This window comes from Streptopelia decaocto (genome assembly GCF_964273445.1).
Source record: "Streptopelia decaocto genome assembly, chromosome: 1".
Lineage (NCBI taxonomy): Eukaryota > Metazoa > Chordata > Aves > Columbiformes > Columbidae > Streptopelia > Streptopelia decaocto.
The window spans coordinates 96,814,743-96,842,654 of record NC_138663.1 but is presented as its reverse complement, the minus strand read 5'-3'; the positions used below and the strand labels follow the sequence as shown (position 1 = coordinate 96,842,654).

General features: G+C 39.3%; 2 protein-coding genes across 14 annotated transcripts in view; one reads left to right on the top strand and one right to left on the bottom strand.

Moving 5' to 3' along the window:
- The window catches only part of LOC309451702 (arylsulfatase H-like), a 38,563-nt gene extending 37,515 nt beyond the window's left edge, over positions 1 to 1,048 (top strand). For 11 of the 12 annotated variants that reach the window (XM_082075682.1, XM_082075675.1, XM_082075671.1 and 8 more), the window contains one exon: positions 152 to 1,048. In XM_082075682.1, the coding sequence (XP_081931808.1) occupies positions 152 to 522 (371 nt within the window). In that variant the 3' untranslated portion in view covers positions 523 to 1,048. The remainder of the gene's footprint in view (positions 1 to 151) is intronic. The other variant, XM_082075674.1, reaches the window with a different exon arrangement.
- A 6,296-nt stretch (positions 1,049 to 7,344) lies between these two features.
- On the bottom strand, positions 7,345 to 25,202 carry GYG2 (glycogenin 2). 2 transcript variants are annotated; one of them, XM_082066158.1, is made up of 10 exons: positions 25,176 to 25,202; positions 24,800 to 24,922; positions 19,195 to 19,336; positions 17,255 to 17,429; positions 15,809 to 15,971; positions 15,122 to 15,248; positions 14,305 to 14,527; positions 13,005 to 13,145; positions 11,730 to 11,840; positions 7,345 to 9,813 (listed from the first exon to the last, which is right to left on the bottom strand). In XM_082066158.1, exons 2-10 carry the CDS (start codon positions 24,804 to 24,806, stop codon positions 9,652 to 9,654), a joined length of 1,251 nt encoding a protein of 416 aa, XP_081922284.1. In that variant the 5' UTR covers positions 24,807 to 24,922; positions 25,176 to 25,202; the 3' UTR covers positions 7,345 to 9,651. The 2 variants fall into 2 exon arrangements, with proteins under 2 accessions (XP_081922284.1, XP_081922285.1); XM_082066159.1 differs by lacking the exon at positions 11,730 to 11,840 and having other exon boundaries at positions 25,176 to 25,200.
- Positions 25,203 to 27,912: the final 2,710 nt, after the last annotated feature.

The window sequence follows — 27,912 nt, the reverse complement described above, 5'->3', positions numbered from 1 at the left end:
AACCATTCTGAATAGCTGCCAGCTCCCAAAAGGCCTTTCACCCATACGTGACAACCACGACAAAAGCTTGCCCTAGGAATGACAAATCTTTCGGGGTCTCCCCTGACTCCTAATGCCATTAAGCTGTTCATATGTGCTTCTTCTCTGACAGGTGGAACCATATGGAAAGCTCATTATGCTACTCCAGTATTCCAACCAGAAGCTTCTGGGGCCTGTTTTGGAAGAGGAATTTGCCCATGTTTTGGGGATGGTGTAAGCCATCATGACCCTCCACTGCTGTTTGATCTCTCGCAAGATCCTTCTGAGGAGAATCCTTTATCAGCTGAAACTGAGCCCTTGTTTGATACTGTAACAAGGAGAATAAGAGAAGCTGTAGAAGAGCATCGCAAGACGCTGACTCCGGTCCCACAGCAGCTGTCTCCTTACAATAATATATGGAAGCCATGGCTGCAGCCATGCTGTGGCACATTCCCGTTCTGTTGGTGTGATAAAGAAAACAACAAAGCAGATAGTGTAGTTTAAAACCAAAAATCTAAGTACAGGTAGCTTTAAAAAACCTGATAGTTTTCACATTCATATGACTACAGTCATACAGAGATGTGGGTCAAATTACACTGGAGTAACTGAAAGGAGCGTTATGTTTTTTATTCAACCTTTCCCTTACCCATAAAAATTCAATGAGCCTGTAGTTTAAAAAAAAAAAAAAAAATGCTCCAAATATATTCTACCTATGGGTCACCTGAATAATTTACCCCTCAAGTGCATAATTCTGGATCAAAAACCCAAATAAATGAAATGAAATTTCTTTCCTTGCTGATTTCCAATTCAAGTAAATTATGAGTTATGAGAGCGCAAACTTTAATTGAAACTGTTTGTACAAGTAATGTGCTTGTTAAGGCAACTGGACTGCGCCCAAGAGGGAATGCCTATTCAGGCCTTCTCTTTTTGATGAAAAATACTCTCCTGTGTTTAAAAGCACAATTGCATATTTAATTTGGAGACATACCAAAACACATTGACCTCTAAGAAATAAACACCTAGTAATCTACAGCAATTTTTTTGCCTCATCTGTACATTCATTTACCTATCATGTAAGAATTCTGAGGAAAAACTAAACTGACAAGTATGTTTTAAAAATTAGGTAGCTAACGTTACCATCTGAAGTGCAGCAGCGAAGTATCTGGCTATTCCTAAATGCTAAACCACAGCAATTCCCACTGACATACATTTTCCATGTTGTTAAGTCATCTTACTTGAGAAAGCATTGAAAATCATCACCTAGCTGCCTTGACCAGATAGGTCCCAAATTTCACGATCTGTGAGGCCATTTCATAAGCTGCATGTCCCATTTGAGCAATAATGCTCCTGATATCATAAGACTGCTACTATACCCCATGAAAAATGTGCTTTGTTTTGTGAGACAGTACTTTGTTCTCAGTAAAAGGTGTTAAAAAATTCACCACATGTACTAATCACTTCAGTATACAGGTCATCTTCAAGCCAAACAAGTGTCAGCACTCTGTACAGTCATTAGGGAAAGGGAGGGAATTAAAATATCTAATCCTCTCTTGCTGCCCTCAGGTTAAATAAATTCATCTCTCAACATATAATCCTAACCATGTTCTTGCAGGGTTTCTGTGTCAAATCCAATTTTTAAGCCAAGGTTCCTGCATTTTCTGCTTCTAAAAAAGTAGATTATGTGCCAGAGTCTCAAACTTCTAAGCCTTCCTGAATACTATATATTCACTCCTACCACACAGCTAAAGGTCACCAAGATTTTAAAAGTAACAAGGTGCAGTAAGAGCAGCACAGCAGGTGCTTCAGGTGACCCGTTTCCTTAAGGCTAGCCGCCTCACAGACCCACACCAGTACAGCCCTGTCCTATACCAAGGTTATCTGTCTGTCATTTTTTGCCTTTTAGAAAGCAGAGGAGATAAGGCGGCCCAGGGTAGTTGACAATCCTAGAGCAGTGTGCTGCTCTCTCAGCTCTTGAGCTGCAGTGGCCCACCCCAGCCCTTCCACCAGCCCCAGGACAGCAGGGTGTGCCTGGACCATGCATCTCTCACAGTGTTTTCAAGCAAGCTCCTGACTCACACCACCAATGTGGTATGCCACCCACATGGTAAGTCACTGTTATTTCGCTCTAAACAGCACAGGTTGTGACCATGATGCAGCACCAAATGAAAGTCTCCAAAAAGCTGACCAGACGTTTCTTCAGGTTATTTTCTCTGTTTTACCTTTCCTCTAAAAGGTCACCAGGCAAGTTATGTGGAAATTATTCCACATAAGTCAAAAGGCTAATCTGACAATGAACTGATAGGACACATCAATGTCAGACTTGACAGAAGTATCTAAAAATACAGTTGTTCTTACTGCCTGATAGCAACGCTGATGTGGATTTAAATGCAAAGAACTTGTCAGAAGATTTGTCATTATTCTGTGGCTGACAAGGGTTGAAACCAGAGCAGCTGCATTTCACTGGATTCATACAGAAAGAAGAGAGCATAAAAGACCACACATTTTCAAAATCAGCTTGGCCAATTCAGAGATGGAGGACAAATCTTATTGCTCAGTGGGGAACAAAGCCAAAAGCTGTTCTCTAGAGTCAAGCCAATTGGTTCAGCAGCACCTACACTGTCAGCTAAGCATGAAGATAAGCTTTTTCTCTCATCACCTAACTGCCCTCCCCACCTGATTTACACACAAGAACATTACCAGTCCCAGACTAGGCCAGGATTAGAGTGTTTACCAGGGGATGGGAAGGTGTTCAGGCACTCACACAACATGTAAGCATGGGTCCAGCCTCCTACTGACAGACTGGGAAGCCCAGTACATCAGCAAAAACCTTGAACTCCATCTCTGAGCACAGTGTGAATGCTTTTGACCCAAGTTTAAAGCCAGACTAAGAGCTAGAAACATGAGCAGAAAGCATTTGGATTGGCTTATACCATGTCAATCTTTAATGCCTGCCCTACACCTCAGAGGAAAAAAGTCAGCCTGTATAAAAGCAAACATTATAGAATCATAGAATAGGAATGGAAGGGACTTTCAAAGGTCACCTAGTCCAACCCCCTGCAATGAGCAGGGACATCTTCAACTGGATCAGGTTGCTCAGAGCCCCATCCAGCCTGGCCTGGAATGTCTCCAGAAATGGGGCAACTACCACCTCTCTGGGCAACTGGGCCAGTGCTTTTCCATCCTCATTGTAAAACATTTCTTCCTCATATGTAGTCTGAATCTCCCGTCCTTTAGTTTAAAACCATTACCTCTTGTGCTATCATAACAGGCCCTGCTAAAAAGTCTCTCCCCATCTTTCTTATAGGCTCCTTTTAAGTACTGAAAGGCCGTCATAAGGTGTCCCCAGAGCCTTCTCTTCTCCTGAACAAGCCCAACTCTCTCAGCCTGTCCTCACAGCAGAGCTGTTCCAGCCCTCTGATCATTTTTGTGTTGCTCCTCTGGCCCCTCTCCAACAGGTCCATGTCTTTCCTGTACTGAGGACTCCAGAGTTGGACACAGGACTCCAGGTGGGGTCTCACCAGAGCAGAGCAGAGGGGCAGAATCACCTCCCTCGATCTGCTGGCCACGCTCCTTTTGATGCAGCCCAAGATACAATTTGCCTTCTGGGCTGCACGTAATACCTTATCAGTTCATGTCCAATTCTTCATCTACCAGTACCCCCAAGTCCTTCTCTGCAGGCGTGCTCTCAAGAGTCATACTGGTGCACACTTCCACGTAAAATACATTAATAGGTTAAAAGCTGTTACAACAACTGTTTGCATTTGAATAACACTGAAAGAAATTGACTTTTAAGTTACCTAGGTTTGCTTGAAAAATCATCTATAATTATATTTTTAAAAAATACATGAATATAAGAATAAAAGCTAAATTCTATGCTTTCTCCCTTATTTTCTCATGGTCTCTTCCTTCAGAGAAGGCAGCAAGTGCCACATGAAATGACCCTTTGGAAAAACCTGAAGCAACCGGCAAATCTCCAAGCCAGTGTTAACCATAGGAGAATGTGCCCACACATGGTTAAATATAGACACTGTAGAAAGGGAAGAATTACTCTAACAAATGAAGTTAAGTTTTACTGAAAGAGCTGTGTCTGTACTGTATAAATGTTTGACATGCATGTTGTATGAAGCTGACTTCCATCTAAATAATTTGATCATTATCAAATGACATTTGAAATCACTGCATTAGAGTGACTCAACAAAATAATCATCAAGTCTCAGGGTAGTGACACAATAAGCTTCTAAGAGACCTCACTTCACTGTGTTTAAATATCACACATGTCACTTTGTACTCTGCTGGGACCCAGGGGAATGCCAGTGCATGGAGCACAAGATCCCATCGTTTGAGGATGCAAAATTACTGTGTAACAGATAAACCAAGAAAAGCAACTGGAGCTCAGAGTTTATCCAGCTTGAAATTCCTGGGGACTCTGAGTATATTTGAGAAGCATTTACATGAATCACCAAAAAGAAGGAGTAAATATCAAAAAACTTTTGCTTGCTGCCAGACTGTAGTTTAAAATACCCAGAGATACATAGTGTGAATAATATATTGGAGCATTTTTGTAGAAAGTCTTGATTCTAATGCTACACCTAAACAATTCTGTAAAAATCAAACTCATTAAAAACCTAGTTTTTCTTTGAGTCACCATAGTACTGCATTACTAAGATTTTTTTTTGGGGGGAAAAAAAAAAAAAAACACAACCACAAAATAAAACGAACAAAAAAAAACAACCCCACATATCTTACATTTCTGAGATAAATGGGGATATTACAGGTTCCAGGTGACCCTGGTTTCTGCTCTGCCATTTGTCTAAAAGCTGTAAGTAAAATGTTTGGAAAGATAAAGAATTTAAGGAGGTTTAAAAAATAAATCTTTAGATTAAACAAAACATGAACCAGGTATCCACCCATCACATGCCATCAGATTTTTTCCAAGTATTTAATACTGTGCGAAGACTTTGAAAGTCAGAGTTCTCTAAAATGAAACAAATCACCTGTTTCAAATATTACACATCTAAAGGAAAATCACTTATATTTATTATAGTTCAGCAACTTGTACAGTACCATTAAAGGGAACAAACACTTTTCCAAGGCAGTTTACATCATAACATCCTGAAGTGGGAAAAGTATTGAAATAATCACAAGTTGGAGCCTAGGTCTCTTGGAATTTATTTTTTTTTCCCCACTCCACTTTCTCAAAGTCAAAGTGAAACTCAGAAAAAATGCTTGCAACTGTGGGGTTTTTTTTCCAGTATTCACAGTATATCATTGCCAGTCTTCTGACAAACAGTATTTATAATGTTTTAAAGTAAATTATATATAATGTTAATTTTTTAACTACCTTTCCTAGGATTATGGTATGCTGTTATTACAACAAGTAGAAAGTTTATACCAGGATGCAATGCATTGCATGAGTGTCACTGCTTTTAACTGTGAACACAAACTGTTACTTAGGAGCCAGCCAACTCAGGATGAACAAAATTTCAGCGGAAGTATTTTGCAATCAATAGATTGAAAATGCAGACTATTTCAATGGCCGGTATTAACTGACATGTATTTTTGCAGACTATTTAAGAATTGACTGCTATGCTGTGTATTTAAGCTTATATATAGGGCTAATTTATAGAAAACAAGCAAACAAGCCCCAGAGAAATAAAATCCCCAAATGGTGAAGAGAAAACTGGAGTGGGGGCGGGGAGAGAGGAGGAATCAAATTATGAAACATTTTTTCATAGTCTGACCTAAATACCTCTACACAATGGTAAAAATATTAGAGATGTGAATTAAGAAAACAGGCCCATCTCATGTTATTTTCAAAGTCATATGAGTCAGAACAGTTTAGATTAGCAAAACAACAGAATCAGAGCTATTAAGGAATAAAAGGATATGCTGCAGACTTGTTTCTGTTGAACAAACAGACACTTTTAGGAGCATGTAAACATATAAAGCCACCTCCTACTAAACCAGCCTCCCATTCATGGATAGAAAAATCAATGTTAAAAAAAAAAAAAAAGGCATTTTTTCAAATACCAGCCAGCCTTACAAAACAACTGATACAAGCTGAATGAACTAGAGACAAAGAAAACTTATTTCCCAAGAACAACCCTGTCGGAAAGGTCCTTGCAAGACACCAGGCAGTAAGCAAAGTGATATTTCAAGAACAACAATCTCCTTTTCCTGTAGACTAGGAAAGTGCATAAACCCACATGTCTAAAATTTTCAAGAATTTTCCCTGTGGTACACCCACCCTATCTCCTGTTTATACATGAAGAGCACCCAATAAAATTGTTGTATGGCAAATAAAATCACCCTCTAAGTCTAGCTGTGAATAATTTTAAGCACATGACAGGAGAAGAATCAGCATGTTTTGTTTTAAACACAAGCTGTCCTCTTTAAACACAGAGCCTGCCACACAGCAACAGGTCACAGTCTGGCCTTTCCAAATCCTTACAGCTGCTTCTCAGGTCACTGGGGCTTAAACAACACTGACGAATCCCACAGTCGCACACACACACAAGCAGGTAAAAGACCTTCTGTGGTTCTCATTTTACTGTGCAACTTTTTCCACTTTACATTTCCTTGACGTTATTATTCTACAGTGCCCTCCAAATTGTCAAAGTGAAAATATGCCTTGGTTAAAGAGGAACCATGCTGCAAAAGCCCACATTTCTTAACTTGCTTTGCCTTAAAAATACCTGCGGCCATACCACACTTTAACATGGAAGAAGTTCTACGTGAAGATTGTGAGGTTTGTTTTCCAAGTTATGTTTCAACTTAGCAAGCCTCAGCCGTGTGGTTCATGGCAACATGCAGCACATAACATCCCCCAGAGTTGCTCATGGCCCTGAAATTCCTGAACAGTGTCTGTGAGAGCAAAGAGTGCTGGCCCAAGCACAGCACTTGCAAATTCTGGATTCACTCACGAGATTCTTCTCCCTTCTCACACCCCAGTGACAACAATATTGTGCTAGAATCCACTACGACACTACATCACTTGTAACTATTTCAGCATTTTTATGTGTGAAGACAGCACCTAAAAACTCAGGCAGGGCTTTTAACAACAGCTGTAATTTTCCACAAAATATAATAAGCCAACTACTGTTGTGCTAATTCAAGAGATCATAAAGCTTATAATTATGTATGTCTGTAGAAATAATTATAACTCACACCTCTCAATTCTGTTTAGAAGCTAGTGCTAATGTCCCAAAAGCAATTTAATAAAATTAAAAAGCATTAAACTAACTAGTCAGTCACAAATAATACTCCCTGGCACAACATAAACAACCTGCAACTCTACACCACCTGATAAGCACATGACATCATATGTCCTTTCCATTTCAATTTTATTTCCATTATATTAATGTACTACATTTCTTTGTAAAACATTGTATAATCCACACTCAGTACCTTTTTACATATTAGTGCTTTCAAGTGTATTCCATGACAGCTCCTTTTACTACATTCACATGTCCATTTAAAAAACTTTCAGTTAGTGATTTCACATCAGTAATTCTTCTCCCATAATCTAATTAATGTGCCCATTAAAATCTAGTCGTTACAGTAAAAAATACAGCTGCATGAAGCATGAGTTCACATTGTTGACTACAGTTTTATATAGTCTTCAAAAACTGTTTGAATTACATAGCAATAACACTTATAAAACAGCGAACTTTCTCAGAAGTGCACGAGTTCATTAAGAAACGAGGTTAAATCAGCAGATCAAATGCCACATGTCTAAAAGTGACACTGCAGCTGCTGTGACCTCCACACAGTGCTGCACTGGGCCACACACTCCCAGAGGCAGAACTCACCTTACCTGTGTTAAGGTGGGAAGGTTGCCTGCCCAGGAGAGGCAGGTGACCCAGGGTCCCTTTATGATCAATGGAGAATTTGAGAAGAATCATCTTCTGGACAATGCTCTCTGACTTCGGAGACCCCAAACATCTGACTTGAACTAGAAGCTTGAATTCAGCAGACCCACCAAAGAGATTCCCACTTTGAGAGTGCTCAGAATAAATGAGAAATAAAGAACTAGATAAAATCAGAAATACCCAACAAAAGTAGAAGGAAATCCACTATTGTGAATATTAGAAATTACTTCTAAAATAGTCAAAGATCACTTTTCTTCCTTTAAGGGACCTTTTGAATAGTTCATTAGTTTCTTTATTTGTGCAAGTTATTCCCTGCCCCCACCACTTTCCTTTTTGATAGAGAAAAAATAGGCAAAAATTCTTCCCCTTCTACTCTGCCTTTTTCTCCTCTAGCATCCACAGCAATCCCTCTGATGCATAATATTACATCATTTCTTTTTAAACAGAATTCTCAAGTTATTTCATTAGGTGTATCTGTAAAAAAATTGGTGACATATTAAGACTGAAACATATTTCAAGTCCTGCATCAGCACTGCAGAATTCTTTTTCTAATATTCAGTGTTGTTATGAATAACTGTGTCAAATCTCGTACCATATTAGTATGCCTGTCAAGCTTCTTTTTTTTCAAAGTGTTTATTTTTCCTTGTTTGCTAAAACAAATTTGGCTGAGATTAGTCTAAATACCCAGATTCACAAAGCAATCCCCCATAAGTATCCTTAACATAATGGAGTCTCATCAGTAAATTTTTCTGGAACTACACTCACAGATTTATTAGCTCCCACACACAGCTATTGTTTAAAAGATTTTCAGAGGGCCTGTTTACTAAAACAAGTGCCAATTGTGTGTTCAGTTGCACTCAAACTGCCTGCAATCGGGGGCAACCATGCTAAAGGAGAAGAATGCTATTGTTAATGGCAGTTTGAAGTACTGTAAACAAATTGATATAAAGCACCAGAAGGCTTACACCATAGTGTCACCATTTCTTCCTCTAAGCAACTCTGAATATGCAAGTAAAGCTAACAATAATAAAAAAAAAAAAAAAATCAATGGTATCCTATAGCAACAATATGAAAGGTTATCATACGTTATCAGTCTATTTTAAGAGTTTTACATCACTCTTCTTCATGCTGGTGATACAGCTGAGCAGCTTCCTATAAATAGAGAGAACATCCACCAGTGATCCAAGACAAAGTCTGAATTTCTTCTAATTCTAAGTATACTTAAAAGTTTTGCCACAGACTCCTGTGAGGCAAGGATTTCATCTCCTCACTTTTTTCTCATATTGAAGTCTACACTATGGTTGCTCTCGAAAGTGTTTACTTGCTTTCAAGAACAAAGTTTTCATTTAAACAGTTTTACAGCATCTTCTAAAAGGTAAAAGTACTTTTTAAATCATTTCAATTTGTGAAATAATCTCAACTTCCAACAATGTTTCACACTCATGCACGTTTCTGCAGAATGCTATGGGGAAGAGCAGGGAAGAGTGATAAATGAGAGTTCAAACTCAGAGGGTACCATTCATTATACTTCAGAAGGCACTATGGGAGAATAATGAAGATGAGACCCACACAACAATAAAGATGAGGCACACTTAATAGTTAAAAAACAAGAGTCTGTATCTGTTAATCTTCCTGCAAAATATACAATGATCTATATCTACCTCTAACTTTGGTGTCAAATAAACTATGAAGACAGCCAAGTATTCAAGGATTGAATTTATAGAAGAAACAGATCATGATGGCCATTACAGTACACTCCATCTTAATGTAAAAATGCATCCAATTTCTTTTTGATATGTTCAAAAGCATCTTTCCCCATATAGTCCATGCGCCCTTCCTCCCATTTTCTCCGTTCATCTTCCGGACTTGGTTCCTCTGGTTTGAAGCGAATAGACAGCTCCGAAACAGAATTTGCGACCTCATTCTGTGGGAAGAAGCAGAACAGTGGGAAAACAGCCATTTGTTTCTCATTTCAGTGCTGTAAAGTTAAACCTTAAATGTCAAACTTCTCCTTTGTACAGTCCCAGTTAAAACAATAAGACAAATAGTATCCAAACATTCATTCTTGTCTTAATAATGTGATCTCGCTTTCCCATGCTTCTGCTACTTGCCATAGCATCTTTGAACATAGCAAACATTTATTTTACTTGTCTTAGTTCAGACCTTGGCATACTCAGCAACAACACTATGAGAATATTACAAATAGGGCCTGTTTAGAGTAGAATATCTCCTACAATAAATTGTAACCATGTATCTGTGCAAATTCTGTCTTCAACAGGCTCTCATGTGAACACAAGTTCCTACAATTTTTGGTCACTTGTTTTATCTGATCTCTGGTGAGATCGGTATTATTTTTCAGGTGTGTGACATTAACCCATGTGCATTACTTATAAAGATTGACACTATTCATTACAACAATAACAAATTAATTTGGAATGACAGTCCAAAATTGTGAATCCTGGTTCAAGACCAAGTTATCAAAGGTGCACAAATGCAAAAGACATTATTACTGATCAACCACGTAACAGGAAAACTTGTTTCCATGATTGATCAATGCCAGTTAAATTGAAACATCCAAACAATTACAACCAATAATAAAGATTAAATATAACAAGGACTAATCAAGGATGCTACAGAAAACCTGTTTTCAGTACTACTCCAAGAGGCTGCAAGACAAACAACTCATCTCATGTAATAAACAAAATTGATATCAACCAGAATGGCCTTCCAGTGAAGTCCTCACAAATTCAATATAAAGATGTTTCAGAATATAATTTAGTGGGCAGGAATTAGTGGCTTAAACTAAGTGTCCTGGAATAACCATTACTTCTGCCAGTTTGGGGCAGATAATACACAGGACTTGCACAAGACCTGCACCTGAAGACCAGGTACGGTATTTCAAACAGCCAACATGACAGGATATGCTCAGGGAACTGCATCCTTCCATATCTATCTCCACCTGGGTCCCACTCTGTACACGAATTTAAACATGAATAAACACTCTGAAGGGCATGCTTTCTCCCTCTATATGCAAATATGAAGAATACTTGGTATTTACTTTTCAGGCTTTGTATACACAAAACTGCAGTAATGCCTGAAGATGCCTTAACCACTGGCAAGCTTTAACAGCAGCTTAGGGTGCCAGTAGCAACAAGACAGGAATCATCATGTTTTTAGAAATCAAGAATTTTAGCTAGGGCCCATACACCCTTGGCTGCATGAGAGCTACAGTTTTGTTTCTCAGTCTTAGAGTATTTCACTGTAGCGTTTCACAACCACACAAAAGGCCTCATTGGGAACATGGCTGTGTTGTGTACAAGATACAGCCCCTTGAAACCTTGTCACCCCCACTGATGACAGGTCTGGGACTGCTGTCACACTGCCCACAGATAAACGCAGTGCCAGATCGTAAAGGAAAGCCTAGTGGCTTAGACTCCATGCCTGACTGATTGTACATTCCTTTTCCACTTGCTTGGAAAGATCACTTTAGCAGGTAAAAAAAAAAAAAAAAAACAAACCAAAACCAAACCACAACCAGAATGAAAAACCCCAAATAGTTTTGCTTGTAGTAGTACTAGAGAGCTAAAATTAACACCATGCATTTATTACTTGGAGGTTAGCACAGGAAAATATGCATTTAAAAACTATAAATTTTTAAAAGAAAACTAGAAAGGCATCATACTCCAGTACTGGTAGCAGTTAAAGAATTACATAGCTAAAAGATTAAAGAATTTATTGGCACATTGTCTCACAATTAGTTGCGATTTCCCAAGATTATGTTGATAGCAAAGAAATTCATGCAATTATCAATAGAGGTACCATGCAGAAAGCTACATGTACCAGTTCTGAGGTTTCCTGAACCACAGGATGAAATACAAGTTGTTCTGAAGGTCTGTCATGCTCAGAGAGATGGACGCTAGAACCGCTTTGCTCAACTTCACACACAGGATGCTAAAATACAGTCAATGAGGTTTTATTAGGAGAATATCTTTTCACAGTTTCCTTATCATGAGAATTCATACAATACAAATCAATTCCAGACTTGGGGTAGGGGAAAGCAGTGGATGGGAGGAAAAGGAATAAAACACATTATCACCAAGGACAAAATTCATCTCGCCCAGCTTTAGCTATCAAAATGGCATTGCATCTAAGCTCCTACTATAATCAACCTAGGATAAGTACCTCCAGAGGGCAGCTCATCTCATCCTAAAATAGGTTCAAAGTGGCTGTCAGTCTTCAGTGACTACAGAAAGAGCCTAGAAAGCTGGCTTACAGTAGATGCCTATCATTCATAAGGCAAAAATTTAACAAGAAAATTTTCACTTTAGGATTGTAGCTTGCTCTGTAACTCAGGAGCTTTTTATATGCATAGAAAGAGAACAGAACAAAGCATTTCAAAATGGAGGAAAAATAGATTGCCCCAAAAATATTGTCTCAAATAATCATCTTAACCAAACATTAATGAGGAGAGAGACCCCATTCTGAAGTCTCTTCTACAAAACCAAAACAATCCCACAAGACTACTGAAGCTAAGCAATGAAAAGCAGAATTATTGTGTTCCTGAGTAAGAAGTGAATCAGGCTATTAATTTCTAATCAATATGACATTCTTATATACCAATCCTAATAACTAAAAGAATAAATTTAACTTCAAATGACACTACTTTAAGTGAACCTTATGATTTTTATTGTCCAAATCAGAGAAATTTAGGGAACAGGTTTCCGAGTCAACACTTCTGGAAATAAACCAAATAATTTCTACAAAGGATAGATGGAAGGGATTTTTGTTTTAAATATATTAATTCACAAGAGTATTAATACTCAAAAGATTCCTTTGGTAACATATATTTTTATTAAGTACCTAACAACTTTCAATAAGCAATCTCTTTGTAAAATTCAATGAAGACTCTTTAATCCTCCAGACACATAATGCATGTGTGACTAAAGATTAAAGAAAATAAACACTCTTTAGACTGTTTCTGATGCTAGGAAGAAAATTCAGCAGCTACAGCTAAATTGAAGAAGATAGAACCTCATAGATTAAAAGCATAATTTTTTAAAAAATCTCATTTTAGTATACCATTCCTTACTGCATATAGTAACTTCACATACTTACAGCTGTGAAAGCAACTTCCTCAGGTGAACATGTTGTGGGATATGTTTCATGTGTCTGCTCTGGAAGCTCAGGCATTTGCAGTGAATTGGCCACAGGAGGACTGACCTTTTTCAGTGTAATTTCAACTCCACTGAAAGTGTGCTAACAAAAACAAGAACATTTCAGCACTGCAATACAATTTTGCAGGAAATTAATATCTTATTTACAACTGTTTCACTTCCTTACAGGGATTTCAGCATTAAAGTAATAAGATAATAAATTCAAACAATGTTGTAGCTGCAGATTCAGAGCATTTTGCAGTTTGGATTTCTGCACTCATGAGTATGCCAGCACCATCAGGAAGTAAATCTAACAGGTATTTCCACCTTCATGTTATATAGCTGAAATGTTTACTGCATAATTTTTCAAAAATTAAAACATGGTAAAGTATGAGATCAAAAACTACCCATTCCTTCCTCTGCTTTCCAATTTGTCATGAGGTTAACAAAGAAAATTCCTCTCTGGGGTTGATGGTAATTGTCCAACTGATCTTACTAGACTATGCAATTAGTTCAGTTATAGTAATAATCTAATATTAAAAAAAAATACATATGCATAAAAGTGATCTAAATTGTCATGTGTGGATAGAAAATTTTAAAAATCAGACTTGTCCTACTCATAACTTTATGCTCCTGGTCTCCAAGAAATCATCTATTTATCAACAGATTTTTAATCATACTCATGGAAACCACACATCTCTTCACTTCCTTCGAAGAAAAAAAAAAAAAAGGCATAAAGACATAAAGAGCTCAGTAAATAATACTTGGTGACATACAAGTACTGAATATAATAACATCCTAAACATAATTAACATCGTCTTGCAAAATAGATTTATTTGCTATGACCCTCATAAAACAAGTCATAATGCAGTTCCAAAAAGGTAAATTTTACTATAGCTCAAGAGCTAGTTTGATGGTCTACATCAACTTAGCTTCAAAAAGTCAAAAGTCTATTTGTTTCATAGCCAGATTATCACCATCTCTGGATAATTTGTATCATACTTCATGTTTAATTTGCAGAATCTAATACACATACATTCCCATACAAACTTTGCATCAATTAAGAAGGCTGGGAGAAGTATTTGGTAAGCCAGTAGTACTAAGTAGTACTGCTAATTTAGATATTTCTAGAAGTAATCACTGCTGCTACCAACCAACAGATATGATGTTTGCCCATGTAACTCCTTCCTCTAGCGAATTCATAGTTTTCAGAATTTTTCTTGTGATCTCAGCATATTCCCATTAACTCCTTATTAGTTTACCTTGCATTCCTCAGTTTCTGATTCTTCCATCTTTTGGAACTTTTCTAACAAAGGCAATATACTGGCACTGTATATATTCCACCAGAGGGCCAGAAATGACAGCTGATGAAAAGATCCAGCGGTGGTGCCATCCTGCATAACTCTCTTTGTTTGAAGGTTGTATTTGTAGTTCCAGGGCTTTGTCGCTCCCAAGAAGTGAACAACTTTAGCATCTCTGCCAAAACTGTAGAGGTCAAACATACAGGTCTATACATGAAATTTTTTCACCTTCCAGTAAGACTGTTTTGCGCAACTGGAAGAGTAAGTCATAACACCCTTAATCCAACTTGCCTTCTGCCAGAAAACTTTCTATAACTGCATTGTCTGAAGTCATATAATGACTAGCACAAATTTTGGTTTATGGAATAAGAAATGGTTTTAAATAAATAAATGAGAAAAAAAAAATAAAAACAAACAAACACACACACAAAACCCCACACATCTATTTCCCATAGAACTGACTGGAAAAGAAGGGAACAACTTTCAAAGTAAAGCTATCAAAACCTAACGCTGAAGTAATATACATGTTCTCAAATATGAGAAAAAGCTTCTCTGAAACAACATGTGATAAAATGTAGCCAACTCTGGGACTCTCTCTGTGTCCACATGCAAAACATTCATATTGCATTTAAGATTCTACTGCGTGACTTTTACATAAGACCAATTGTGACTATTCTAACGTATGATCAACAGAATACACCATTACTATTCTCTCATAATAGAATGTTTGTTAACGAACTACAGGGGTTTACAGTCAGTCAGGAGTGTTACTACTTACTGATTGAAAGCAGGAACGTATGTATATACTGCACTGCTGCTTAAGTTATAGAGGAAGGGTAAGTGTTTGCCAATGTCTGCTGTTGCCCAGTTGCTAAAGAAGCTATTCAACAAGCCTTGATCACCTCCTAAAGAAGATATAAAACAGTATCACAATAATTATGCATATGCTCAAATTTACATCAAAATTTCATATCCAAAGATGGGAGTGAGACTGGTGTGTTCACAGGACCGCAACTTGGACTTGACAATGTGGCCACATGAGCAGGTACAAGTGAATAATACCTGATCCACTCCGATGAAAGTTCAGGGAAATTGACTCCTAATATATGAAGAAAGGAGTAGGAAAGGATTTTGATCTCCCTCAGAGCAGAAGACTTAAGATCAGCTGTATTTCTCTCTCCTAAACCAGACAGCAAAATTAAAAGTTACTGAGCAAAACTTGGACACAATGTCCCTTCATTGCATTTTTCTGGGAATCACCATCCACAATAATGCAGTGAGTCTTAAGTACAGTGTAAGAGACAAAGGTCTGCACCTTATATTTTTGGGGGGGGCACAATTCCATAAAGCCCAAAGAACTCCTGCCTTCCTCCACTCTGCCAGATAGCATGGAAACTACAGAAAACCAGCTTACTGAGAAGGAATCTAACATCTTGCTCTTCAACCCTTACACCTCGCCACTTACCATCAAAGCTGCCATGCTCAGCAGCAAACCGGAGCAGCAGGTTGTAGGTTTTCAAAGAAGGTCGGAACACAAATACACCACTGTTAAAGCAGTCAGGCCAGCCAGAATCAGGAGCTGCTGAAAACTCTTCTCGATCAAACAACTCATCGACATTGCAAAGCACCTTAGGGACAGTAGAACAAAAAGAAAAAAATCATCAGAGCAAATGTTTTCTAGAACATGAGTAGATAGATCAGTACCAATGGAGTAAATTGCTAGTTTAGCAAAGTATATAGCTTGTAGAACATGAAAGCAGCGGCAATGCAAAATATGCTAGAGGTCAGGACCTCTATTTTTAATATAATAAGGCAACAATAATTTCTCTGATAAAAGCATATGCCCTGTGAAATTACTTCATGAGCCTCAGAGACTCTCCAGAAGTTCCCTTTAAATATTATAATGTACCAAGAAATCACACAATTTCCTCTTCCTTAGCTCGCCTTCCCGTAGTCCAGTATTCTCAGTAACTGCAAAAGAGATAAATGAAAGCTGGGAATCCAAATAATTTGAGTTCACAACAGTCTGACCAAATGGGTAGCAGAAAAACTGTCTCTTGTTACAAGTATTCTAATGTAAGTTTAGCTGAGAGGTTTGTTTTGGTTTGATTTTGAAGCTTCACAAGGAAGTGGGAAAAAAAAAAAATCAATCAGGTTAAGACCCTGGTCACTTTTAAAGTTGGTGGAAAGACTGCTGTGCTGTCACTGAAAGTCTGGACCCAATCTGTAATTAAGCCACTGTGAAAAGCAGGAGAAGAAATTACTTTTTGTTTTAGGAGATATATTACTTAATTGAATTAAATAAATAAATATTTGCTTCCTCCTTTAACTTCAATGTTAAACAGGAAATCATAATCATAAGCTTCCCCCCTCATCCCCTGAGAAGAATAACTTAATTTGTTTTCTAATTCAAATATAATCCTATAAAATTAAAATGCATCCTATTCTTCTAAAATGAGCTACGTAAGGGGGTAGGGGAAGGGTGACATTATTGTCCTTGTCAAAATTATGGCCATGTTTATCTCTACATCTCCTAAAAAAAAAAAAAAGTTTCTGGAGCTTTTTTTTTTTGTCTTTTAAAACTGGCCTGCCTTCCTGACCAGAGTAAGTCCAAGCAAAAGTATAGGAGAGAGAACTATTTTAAACACCTGTCATAAGATTATTTGCACAAAGTGTGTTTGTGATCACTTTTGAGGACAGTCTTGAGTCTACTCTCAAAACAGCATTTCTTTCAATGCAGCCAGCAAACTGTGAGCATTGCCAAAACCTGCCAGCTGGAGGTCTTGCGACCTTGTGACCACGAGCAAATCTGGTCACTTTATGGGCCTGTAGGCTGCCTCACAAGGAAGTATCCCACACTCAAAGTCTTTGAGACAGAAACAAATGTTTCCACAACTCCAGCTCTACTCACCAAAGTGTCTGCATCCATGAAGACACATTTACTATAATGAGTAAGAGTCCAACAGTGAAGCTTCGTGAAGGTTACACCCAGTTCTGGCCTCTGCATCAGAGCCAGATGGACAGAGTCAGCGCTGTCAAGGGCATCCACCTCGATTACTTCGTCAAACACACTGCGGAGGACAGACCTACCAGAGCAAGCAGCGTGACTGAGAGAGGCACAACAGAGGTCACTTTTGGCATGAAGACAGTGACACACAGCAGCACATTTATTATGACAATAACAAAGGCAAGATCGACTGGTTAGACTGAGAAGTCAGAAGTGAAAAGCCCTTGTAAACAGTTTGCTGAAGTGACAGCTGTCAATCAGGCCACAAACCATCGCTGCCTCCACTACAGGGCCAGCACATCTCAAAAGTGACAGCTGTTGTATGGAGGAGAAACTAACCCTTATTTCAGTTACTTTATCTCCCATGGAAACACCAACAGAAATTAAAGCAGCTTTCACCCTGCACAATTGTTCCTGGGCCCAGCACCACCCTGCGTTCCCTGTGCCTTGCACAGGATGTGGCACACACTGACAGCATAGTCATTTGCTCCTATTATGCTTGAGTAAACACAGCTTCAAAACTGCATCTTTTAAAACAGGCAATATATACTTGCTCACTACTACAAGTCATCTCAAATGAGACTTTTAGGAAGACATTTTTTTCTGTGCAAATCTTTCATGGGAACTTTATAGGTAATACCACAGCAGGTAATTTTCCTTCAAGACAGAAGAAAGAATGTGTTTTAAACACAGCTTATTTATTTCCATTACACTATTAACTAAAATGTCCTGGATGTCATACAAACACAGAAAAAGAACCTGTACTGTTTATCTAGACTTCAGTCATCAGCTTCTGCTTGACTGATCTTCAAGGGATAGCTGTAACTCAGAAAGAATTAAGAGTAGCTATAGAATTTTAGAAGTATAGTTCAGCAATGTACATTTTTTTAAAAGCTGTCCTTGATTAAAAAATATATTACTTTTTTTTTATTTTTATTTTGAAATTTTTTATTTTTAAATATTTTTTTTTTCCCCCCACTGAATGGGCATGAAAAAACTGATAGACTTAGTATCCACCCACATGTCAAATGTATACAGTATTCCCTCAGGAAGGCTACAGTGTTCCAACAAAATGCATACTTCAAAAAAACCCTAAAACCAGATTTCTGTACACCTAATCACAGCAAAAATGGGAAAATATGTTTCTTGAGCCAGATGCATTGCAAATAATTCCACATGGCATACAGAAATCAGGAGCTTGCACATTTCTTAAGCCATAGCAGAACTAAGAATTTAAGCAGCTATGACATCTCATGTTCCTTTTAACAAGGAACACAGTCCTCCAAATAACAAGGCTTGAGTTCAGTGAATCTAATGAGATTTCTGTACATGCAATTCTGTAGTGCCTCTAGAATCGCAACCCAAATTGGAAAATTATTAAAAAAAAAATAAATTACTTTCTCATCAGAATAACCATGCACCAGTATTTTAAAAATATTAGTCATCTGAAACTGAGCCCCTAAGGTTTTTAGAGAGTTCTGATGTCACAGGTGGTTATTTATCTTGTTCTTTCTAAAAGACAAACAGTTCAGTGAAAAAAACAGTAGTGCCCTTATTTCATCTCAAAAGCAAGACACTAATACCTTAGTTCCCAAAGTATGAGCTTATTTTTCCAATTATGGGCTTAAGAAAACTCCCAGCCACAAGCACTAGATCTGCAAGTAAATTCTCATGAGGCTTGTGATCTTGTCATGGATGTTACTTGGGACTCCTCTCAGAAATTGCTAGCCAAGGGGGAACTTCTAGACATAATGCTGTGAAATCCTCAGGAAGCCTATTAAAATCTTTCATGCTCTTGTTTATTCCTCCACATTATCAGCCTCCAAAAACAGATGAGTCCTTACCTCATCCCAGTGGAAACCTCTGGTGTAATTAATACTGCCAGTTTTCTAGATGTCGTATGGTTCCTCAAGGACTGTCCGAGAACCAGAGCACCTTGGCAGTACACATCGTCAGTAGCGAGGGTCACAAAGGCTTGATCCGTTACTGTGAGCAAATATTCAGAAGAGTCACTTTACAGCTTTAACATAAGCTCTTTTGTCAGGTTCCTACAATCTCCCTCCTCCAGCTAACCAACAGGCTGTGGCTTATAACAACCTGCAGTTCCTGTGATAAGCTTTTTCCTATCTTAAACTCCCCCAAAAGAGACATCTAAATAGGAAATCCAGTGAATGTGACTGCAGAATATGGGTTTCTGAATTTTTTCCTTTTTTGTTTGCCTGACTTACCTAATTACAGGTATGAAGTTTTTGGACTAGCCTTAAACAAATAATTCCCTGAGTCTTAATGCCTAAACATAATGCAAATCAAAAGAGCCGATGTGTAAATATTTAGATTTGACATTGAACTAACACAGTATAATACAAGTGATAAGGAAAGTGTTCCTGTTTATACAGTGGCAAAAGCTAGGGAGAAAAAAAAACAAAACAAAACAAAAACAAATACAAATAGGATGCTAAGTACCATCCAGAAATACATAAAAATGTACTTCTTTCCATAAACTCACTGAATCAATTCAACAGGCATTATTCTTTGCTGTGTTCTCTTTGTACTGGCATAGCTGTTGCTGCCTGAACAAATCCAGAGAAATTGCTATGAAGGTTGGTACACCTCCCAGAAGCTAAGGATCCCTACCTCAAGTAACTCCAAGAAAATTAGGAGTGTTCTTCATTGTCAGGAAACACACAGGGAAAAAAGTTACAAAGAAAAAGCAAGCAATGCACACTCCTGCACAATAGCAGACATAATGTGTTTGGTAGAGATACCGGGCCTGTGGCAATATCACCAGGGGCTGCTTCTTCAGCTCAGTCCTCTGACAGAACCACTGTTATGACGGTTCTCCTGAGGAGACTCAGAACCTATTATTCAGCAAGGTGAGCAGCCTTCTCAGAGGAGAAAGAAGAGCCCAACTTTCTAGGCTGCAAAAATTAACCAGAACAAGATGAGTGGGTCATGCAGTTGAGGGAAATTCCAATGAACCCTACAGATCTTCAATAAACACTTGTTCTGAACGACTTGTTTAAAAGCACCATCATCTTAAGGGACAAGCAATTACGCCGAATAAATTAAAACAACTAAACCATAACAACAACAAAAACATCCTGTCATACAGTTTCCAGGCTCTGTGAGAGACACTAGAAAGAATCTCACAGAACTAGTTGCAGAGAAGTCAACAAATGCCCTCACAGCTGCCTCAGCCAGAGGCTGCCAAACCGAATTAGTTTAAACCTCCAACCTGACATTGAGGTATGCAATGAAGTGTGGTTGGTTCCAGTGACAAGCTCTCAGGTACTAAGTGTTTTCATTTTTCATGTCTTCCACGTCCAGAGCAAAGCGAAGACACACTAGCGTGCAGTCTTCTTCCCGCTTTTTTGCCCTACCCTCCGCTCATCTCCAGCCAGACTCGAGTTCAAATCAAGCACGTAACCTTATGTTTGCCAACACTGCAAGGGGTCCCTGCACCTCAGAAGAAGCCAAGTAGTGTTAAACTTGGCCAAAAAAACTGAATCATCTAGCCTCAGCTAAGCAAACTCCAATAATATTTTTAATCACTATTTCCAGAAGAAGCAAATGAAAACAAGAGCTTTCAAATCTCCCATTTTCATAACGGCTTGAGCAAGTTAAGGGTGTTCTAGAAAACAATTCCTAAGGAGCTGCTTACATGGAGTGGTTTAGAAGGAAAGTTGTGCAAGTGAACTGTTCCTAGTGCAATTTTCCAAAAGGTTAAATGAATAAATATAAGCATACATTAAACAAAAAAAAAAGGCAAAAAAGCACTGAAGGCTACTTTACCAATAAAATTATTTCAAAAGACACAAAGAGTCTACAAAGAGAAGCATTTTTGTGTTACGCAACAGGCATCTTTAGCCAAACAAAGGTAATAAAACAACTACTCAGAGGAATGGGGAGGTAGGTTAATAAAAAAAGCAAACTGAAATGAGTGTGAGTTTAAATCTCAAAACACTGTTCTAAATAACAACCACAAAACTGAACACATAATCTTCTTATTGCTTCTGCAAATTCTTTTAGCTGCAGAAGCTGAATTTCCACATAAGTAATACATCTAAAAATACAGAAGTTACTCATCAAATAGTTCAGCAAACTACCACATTTCTACATATGCTTTCATGCCCTACACCTCTCAGGTTAAAGTGGTCAGAACCACAACGAAGCAAACTGCTGAACAATACAGCTTCTAAGAAACTCTTCCTGATACTTCACACAGAAAATAAACTCATTGTCTCTTTTGAGAATCAGGGGTGGGATACATATTATGGTCTTCTAAGTAGAGTTAATAATTAGAGATAATTAAACATATAGTCAATATTGACTGAAGCCGTTCAATATTAAAATATTTCCAGTGCAAAGACAGAAGCATATCCTAGCTCTTTTAGAATCCTACAGGGACATCACTAATCCATCCATTAAGGATCCTCAGGGGGTTTAAAATCAAAAGATCTTACAATTACTTGTTCTTCCATCTAATCCCTGTTGTCAAGGAAGAAGTGTTACTTGACTTGATTTGTTTATAATGTTCTTTGGAACTCTGTCACTATATATAAATGTTTAATTTTTATAACTCAAAACTAAGGATCAGATTTTCATATAAACTTGTGAAGGTAAACTGTTTATCTGAAAATTCCCATATAAATGAAATCAAGAACAATGCTACATTAATTCCAGTCTATACAGGGTTTCACTCACTGACTTTAAACCGCAAAAGAAGATTTGATCTTTTATATTTGAAAGCCAAAGTTGTAGGTATTTAAAATTCATTGCAACTGGATTTTTAAGTGTCAAGTGCACTTTCAATTTTTTTGTGCTGGATGACAATAGATTTTTTTTCAGGGAAAACACCTAGTGTGAACGCTATTAAGTTTTCAAGCAAATTGTTTTCAAGCTGTGGAACCCTATGGCTAACAGCATTGACTCAGTAAATTAGGAGAAAAGTAATTGTATGATTAGAATCACATTAAAACTATAAATCTGCTAATTTCTCTTGTCTGGATTACCACACTGCACATGAAGATGCACATCTAGAAATCATTATCATTAGCAGAGGCTCCTCAGTTTTAACACCTAACAATAGCTTCTCAGAACAAACTGAAGATTTTCAAGCAGGTAGCTTTTTAATTTAGAGCCTGCTCTGCACCTACAGGTAGTCACACAGAAAAGACAGCAAAAGCAATGTGAATCACCACAGTCAGCATGATTTTATGTGAAACTCATTACAGTTTTCTTCGTTAAGATCGCCAACTTCTCATGCTACTTACTCGTAGCTGTAGTACCTCTAACACTGCCAGAGGCAGAAATCTTCAACAGGCCTAAAAACCAGTTCTAGGGAAGCTATAAGCCTTACTTAGAATCTGCACCAGCAAGCAGACAGGGTGGTGCTCACTTTGATGTTCAAAGAAAAAAGAGAGAGGGAATGAACAAACACCAGGTACCCACTGAGAATCAGGAGTGACTCATAATTACAAACACTGAATGAAACACATGCACCTGCCAGCTTCAAGGCAAGTTTAAGTAGGGTCTTTTTTCCTACACAATCTACTAGACATAGCTTTTAAAACATATTTCAATCTCCCTTCTGATAGAAAGAGGAAGAAGAAATGTGCTCTAGATATGGCTCCTAGAGTAATTTGTCAAAATGCCCACTTAAAAATCACAATAGGAGACCAGAGACTCATATACTACATCTTTCCTACAAGCATATAACCATTTACCTTCTATGTAAACCAACAGCTAAAATACTCCAACAGGCAGGTTAGGTCCCCACTATGTACTGCCATTCATACGAACAAATGTTGTCTCATTGTTTTCTTAAATTCCTCCCTGGTACCATCCATTGCACTTTTGCCACCTCCTCCCTTCTACTATAAATACAATCTGCAGGAGGGGCAGGCTGCAGTCTGGACCTGGGCCCCCCAAGCCCAAAGCACCTTTCTGAAAGCCTGTGTGACAATGACATAACACAGCCCCAACTCACATCGCACTCTCTAGCAATAGTTTAGTTACTCCCCCTTCCCAAACATAGGTTACTACGCATCCTTCCCCAGAACCACATCTCAGTGAAGATGTGTTAGAGTAAGGCAAACATAAAGCAAACTACAGGCCTTCTAATTTTTCTGACCCAGCACAACTGCTTTGGAAGCACTTGGAACAGAATTCCCATGTTTCTTCAGTCTGGGTCCAATAGTAGAAACATTTATATTACTGATGAAGATGGCACAACCAACACCTTTACACAGACCTTTTTATAACAGAATATAAATTGTCATTTGACAGCATGCAATATTTCCCTTGGTCTACTGAAGTTCTGCCTGATCCAAAACCAGACTCTATATTATCCTGTATTAAAACAACACTGAATTTTACTACAGGATTACAACTGTTATCTTGGCAGCTACAGAAAGAGGTCTTTTTTTTTATTTTGCCATTTTGTGTAGTTTTTACCATGTATCTTTCAGTTGAGAACAGCTACATTTTGCTTCAAGAACCTACAATTTTGTTATTTGACAGATAGCAAACAATCTTTATGAAAAATAGAATGCAGAAATATTATAATACGCAAATAAGCATAATGCATAGCAGTCAAAGCTGGTCCCAAAATACTAACATACTAGATAGGAAAAAAAAAAAAAAAAAAGAGTAATTGCTTAAGCAATCTAAAGACAGCACAGAGGACTTGATACGTTGTTAGATGTTTCCAGTCTTTCTACACTTCTTCCAAAATTTAAAAACAAACAAACAGAAAACCCACAAACAACAAACAAAAAAATCCAGGATCCTTTAATCCTCTATTTTGCAGACTCCCTTTCTGCATCTTCCCCCAGTACTGAGGTGTCACATACATGAATTCAAACTTGGGACTCACCAGGCAAAATGCCCAAGGAAGGTATGTCTGTGACACCCTTCAAATGGTTCAACAAAACCAACTTGGGGGGGCTGTTACCCAAGTTCTGTGAGCACACTGAAGAAATGAAACACCACCTGCATCCACCCCATGCAGTTAGCCCTAAACCAGTCCCTCATGGTTTTACAGATAACTTTGAATAAATGACAATGCTGCTATGTAAGAAAGGACAAAAGGAAGGTTTTTCTGGATCTCTGGATCAGGCTAAAGGATTCTACCCCAGCCTGTCACCCTGCAGGAAGGCGCCCAGAGGCCTGGGCAGGCCAATCTGTCCGCACAAGCAGAATACATAAACGAGTTTAGCACTTTCATCCCACCAGCCAAACAATTTAAATCCTAATCTGAGACCACTAATTACAGCACAGCGCAAAGCAACAGAGACTCTCACCTGCACCGGGGTGCAAGGCGGGAGGAGGCCCCGGGGGGACCCGGCCTGCGCAGCCCGGCCACCCCGGAGAGGCAGCTGAAGACAAGCGAAGCGGGGTGCTGCGAGCGGCGAGGGCAGTCCCCCGGGGCAGAGCCGCGGTACTCACCGGACATGCTGCGGCCGGCGGGGCCCAGCCGGGCGGGGGCACGGCCCACGCTGCCCACCTCTGCCGCCGCCTCACCTGCTCGCAGCGGGGCCGGTAAATCGCGAAATGGGATTAGCCTCTTTCCTGCTGAAGACAGTGGTAGGTGAATTATATTCGCAGGGACTCCTGCGCAGCAGCAGAGAAGCGGCATTAGCGGCAGAGACCACTTGGGAGGGTTGGCACGACCCGCTCCGCCCCCGCCCCCGCTTTACTGTCCGGGGACCACCCTCCTCTCGCCCCCTGCCCCGCTGTGCGCCCCGGCAGCTCCCTGTCCCCCGAGGCAGAGCACAGCCCGGACTTTGGCCCCGGCAGCCGCCGACCTGACAGGGTCCCGCACCTGCCCGCTACTGCCGGCCCGCCCGCCGGGTGCCCCCCACGCCCGCTCGGCGCCCCCTACCCCTCCACACGTGGCGGCGGCACCGTGGCGCCCCCTGGCGGAGCGGTCCGGCGCTCCGGCCCCATTGGCCGACGGGCGGCAGCGCCCATCCCGCCCCGGCTGCGCCCTGGGGAGCCTTCCAGGCATAGCGGGGTTGGGAGTCTTGCCTCCCCCCGCCTCCTCCTCTTTCCTCCCGTCCGGTCCCCTGCGCACCGCTTTCGGGGCTGTGGGTAACAGCGGGACCTCCAGAAAACCTCCCTAAGGCGCCTCCTCTCGGTCCACCCGCCTGGCAGGCTGCCTGCACAGTGCTGGGGGGCGCTGGGGAGGGAGAGGGACCCCCTTGCCCCCACCTCCCGGCGTTCTTTCGAGGCTCCCGGGCGAAGAGCGCCGGCCCCTGCGGAGCTGCGCGGTGGCTCAGGCGGACATTAAAGAGACGAGAAATCCCTGCGGGAGGGACGGAACGCCCCGTGCCGTCGCTGCGCACCCGCCGGTCCGAGCGCAGGTGCAGGAGCTGCGGGGGCGGGAGGGTCGGTCACCGCGGCAGCCCGACAAAACCGGGGGTGCGTTGTGGGCCACGTCCCGCCACCCGCGCTCCTGCGGTTGCAACACAGTCTCCTCACAGCACACACGCCGGTGCGGAAATGGAGGGGAAGAAAGATAAGCTGGGGGAGACTCTACTGTGCCGCGCTTTGAGGCAAAGCATCAATGTCTTTGGTGGTCAAAGTTGCAGAGGGTGGGAAGAAGATCTCAGAACAGGAGTGAGATGGCTCCAGTGTGGCTGACGGTAACGCAGAGACATGGGATTCACTGCGAGTTCAGTCTAACCAGTGGTTGTGGTATTCGGAGTGCTATATGTATTTTCATGAATATATATAAATGCATATATATTTGCACATATGGGGAGTATCCTAAAGGTCCGATAGAGAAGAGGATGTCATTGCTCTGGTGGTGGCGAGGTGTTTGAGGAAAGAAGGACATAAATGCTTAGGAAAACAAGCTTTATTTATCCCACAGGAACAAAATTCTCAGGAAATGTGTTCATCATCTGCTTGTATAGACAGGCCAACCAAGCAATATGCTTATGAGTAGCAAGATCACTGTTGTAGATAATTTCACTGGCAGGTGTGTTTCAGCTGGGAGACTTTATAATCAACAACAGCATTTTCTTGGTAATAAAAGTGATGTCTGTTTTACTTCTGTGCCAGCAATTTTTATGGTATAGAACAGATTTTAAATGTCAGAACCAGTAACACAAGCTAGAGTTCTGATGGGCTAACAGCCAGCTTATATTACTTCCTTCCACTCCAGATTTAAACACAAGCTTCCCTATATAAACAATTATTACAATAATTATAAACAATTATTATTATTGTTATAATCATCACCATCCCAGTTAAGAGGACAATTAACACTAAAAAATGTGCATGCACACCAGTATATTGGTCGTATGTTGATGTGATTAGACCAAAGAGCTTCAAAGGGTTAAATGGTTGGATACATGGGGGTTACTAATTCAGGTTCATGGGTTTTGCTCAAATTCTCCATAATAAAGCTTGCCTTTTGGCTACTAATATTCACACAAATAAGAAATTCTTTTGAAAATACTATAAGCAAATGTAATGAATTGTAATAATATGTCAAAATGTCAAAAGTTAAAATGTTAATAAAGCACATAGATCCTTCCCTGGACACTGCTCCGGGGGGAGGAGGGGGACAGAATATATTCTTAAGCTGTTTACTTTTTTATGTTGGTTTTTTTCTCTGAAGTCTTAATTTGAAGCTTTTCTTTCACTTCCATAGTGGAACACAGATAAATTTGTATATAAAAGGTATCAGCTGCATATGTCCCAGAAAGTAACAAACAAAACTCAGATCATCTTGGATAAAACACAGTATGTGTTTATTGAACATTTTCAAGAGAAAGAACCAAAATATTTATTTTCATTGCTAAACAAACAATTGAAGTGGTGACCACAAAACACTTTAATATTTTATTAATCAAAACTTTTTGTCTACCTGGCAAATATATATATCAATCTGTTTTAACTATTAACACAGAAATTTAGTATTTTTAAAGAAATATCAAGGGCCCTTGAAAAACATATTAAAAATATGTTATCATTTGTAAGTTGAAAGTGATAGCCACGAAAGTGCTCATCCTTTTGTGTGTTGTCAAGATTTTTCTGTATTTAAACTCATGTACATTATCATTTTTCACTTTCAGGATCAAAATAAATATTATGGTAAACTCAGCAACTGATATATAAATGTTTCAAATATAATTTAGATAGAATAGTATTTTACTTTACAGAAAGAGCACTTTTTCAGATTATGTCTTTCTCTCAACAATTTAATAAGCACAAAATCATGTTTCCCTCCATCTACATGGTATTTCAGTGTGATAAAGCATGCTCCACACATATAAGATGAAGATAAAAACACACATTTTCTCTATGTTTAAAAAGTTGGCTACAATGACTGTATTGCAGAATTATGTCAGTAAACTACTAGTTCTGCTGGCTTTCATCAGCATTTCATTCATTTGCTGGTATTTTATTCAGTTAGCTAAACAGGGCAGGCTGCAAAAGCACTAGTTTTCGTTGGTAGATTTATCTACATAAGGATGTTTGTTAGCACAGAATGGTTGATGAGGAACAAGGGAGAAAGGAGAAACAGCCTTGCTGTCAAAACTGTATCA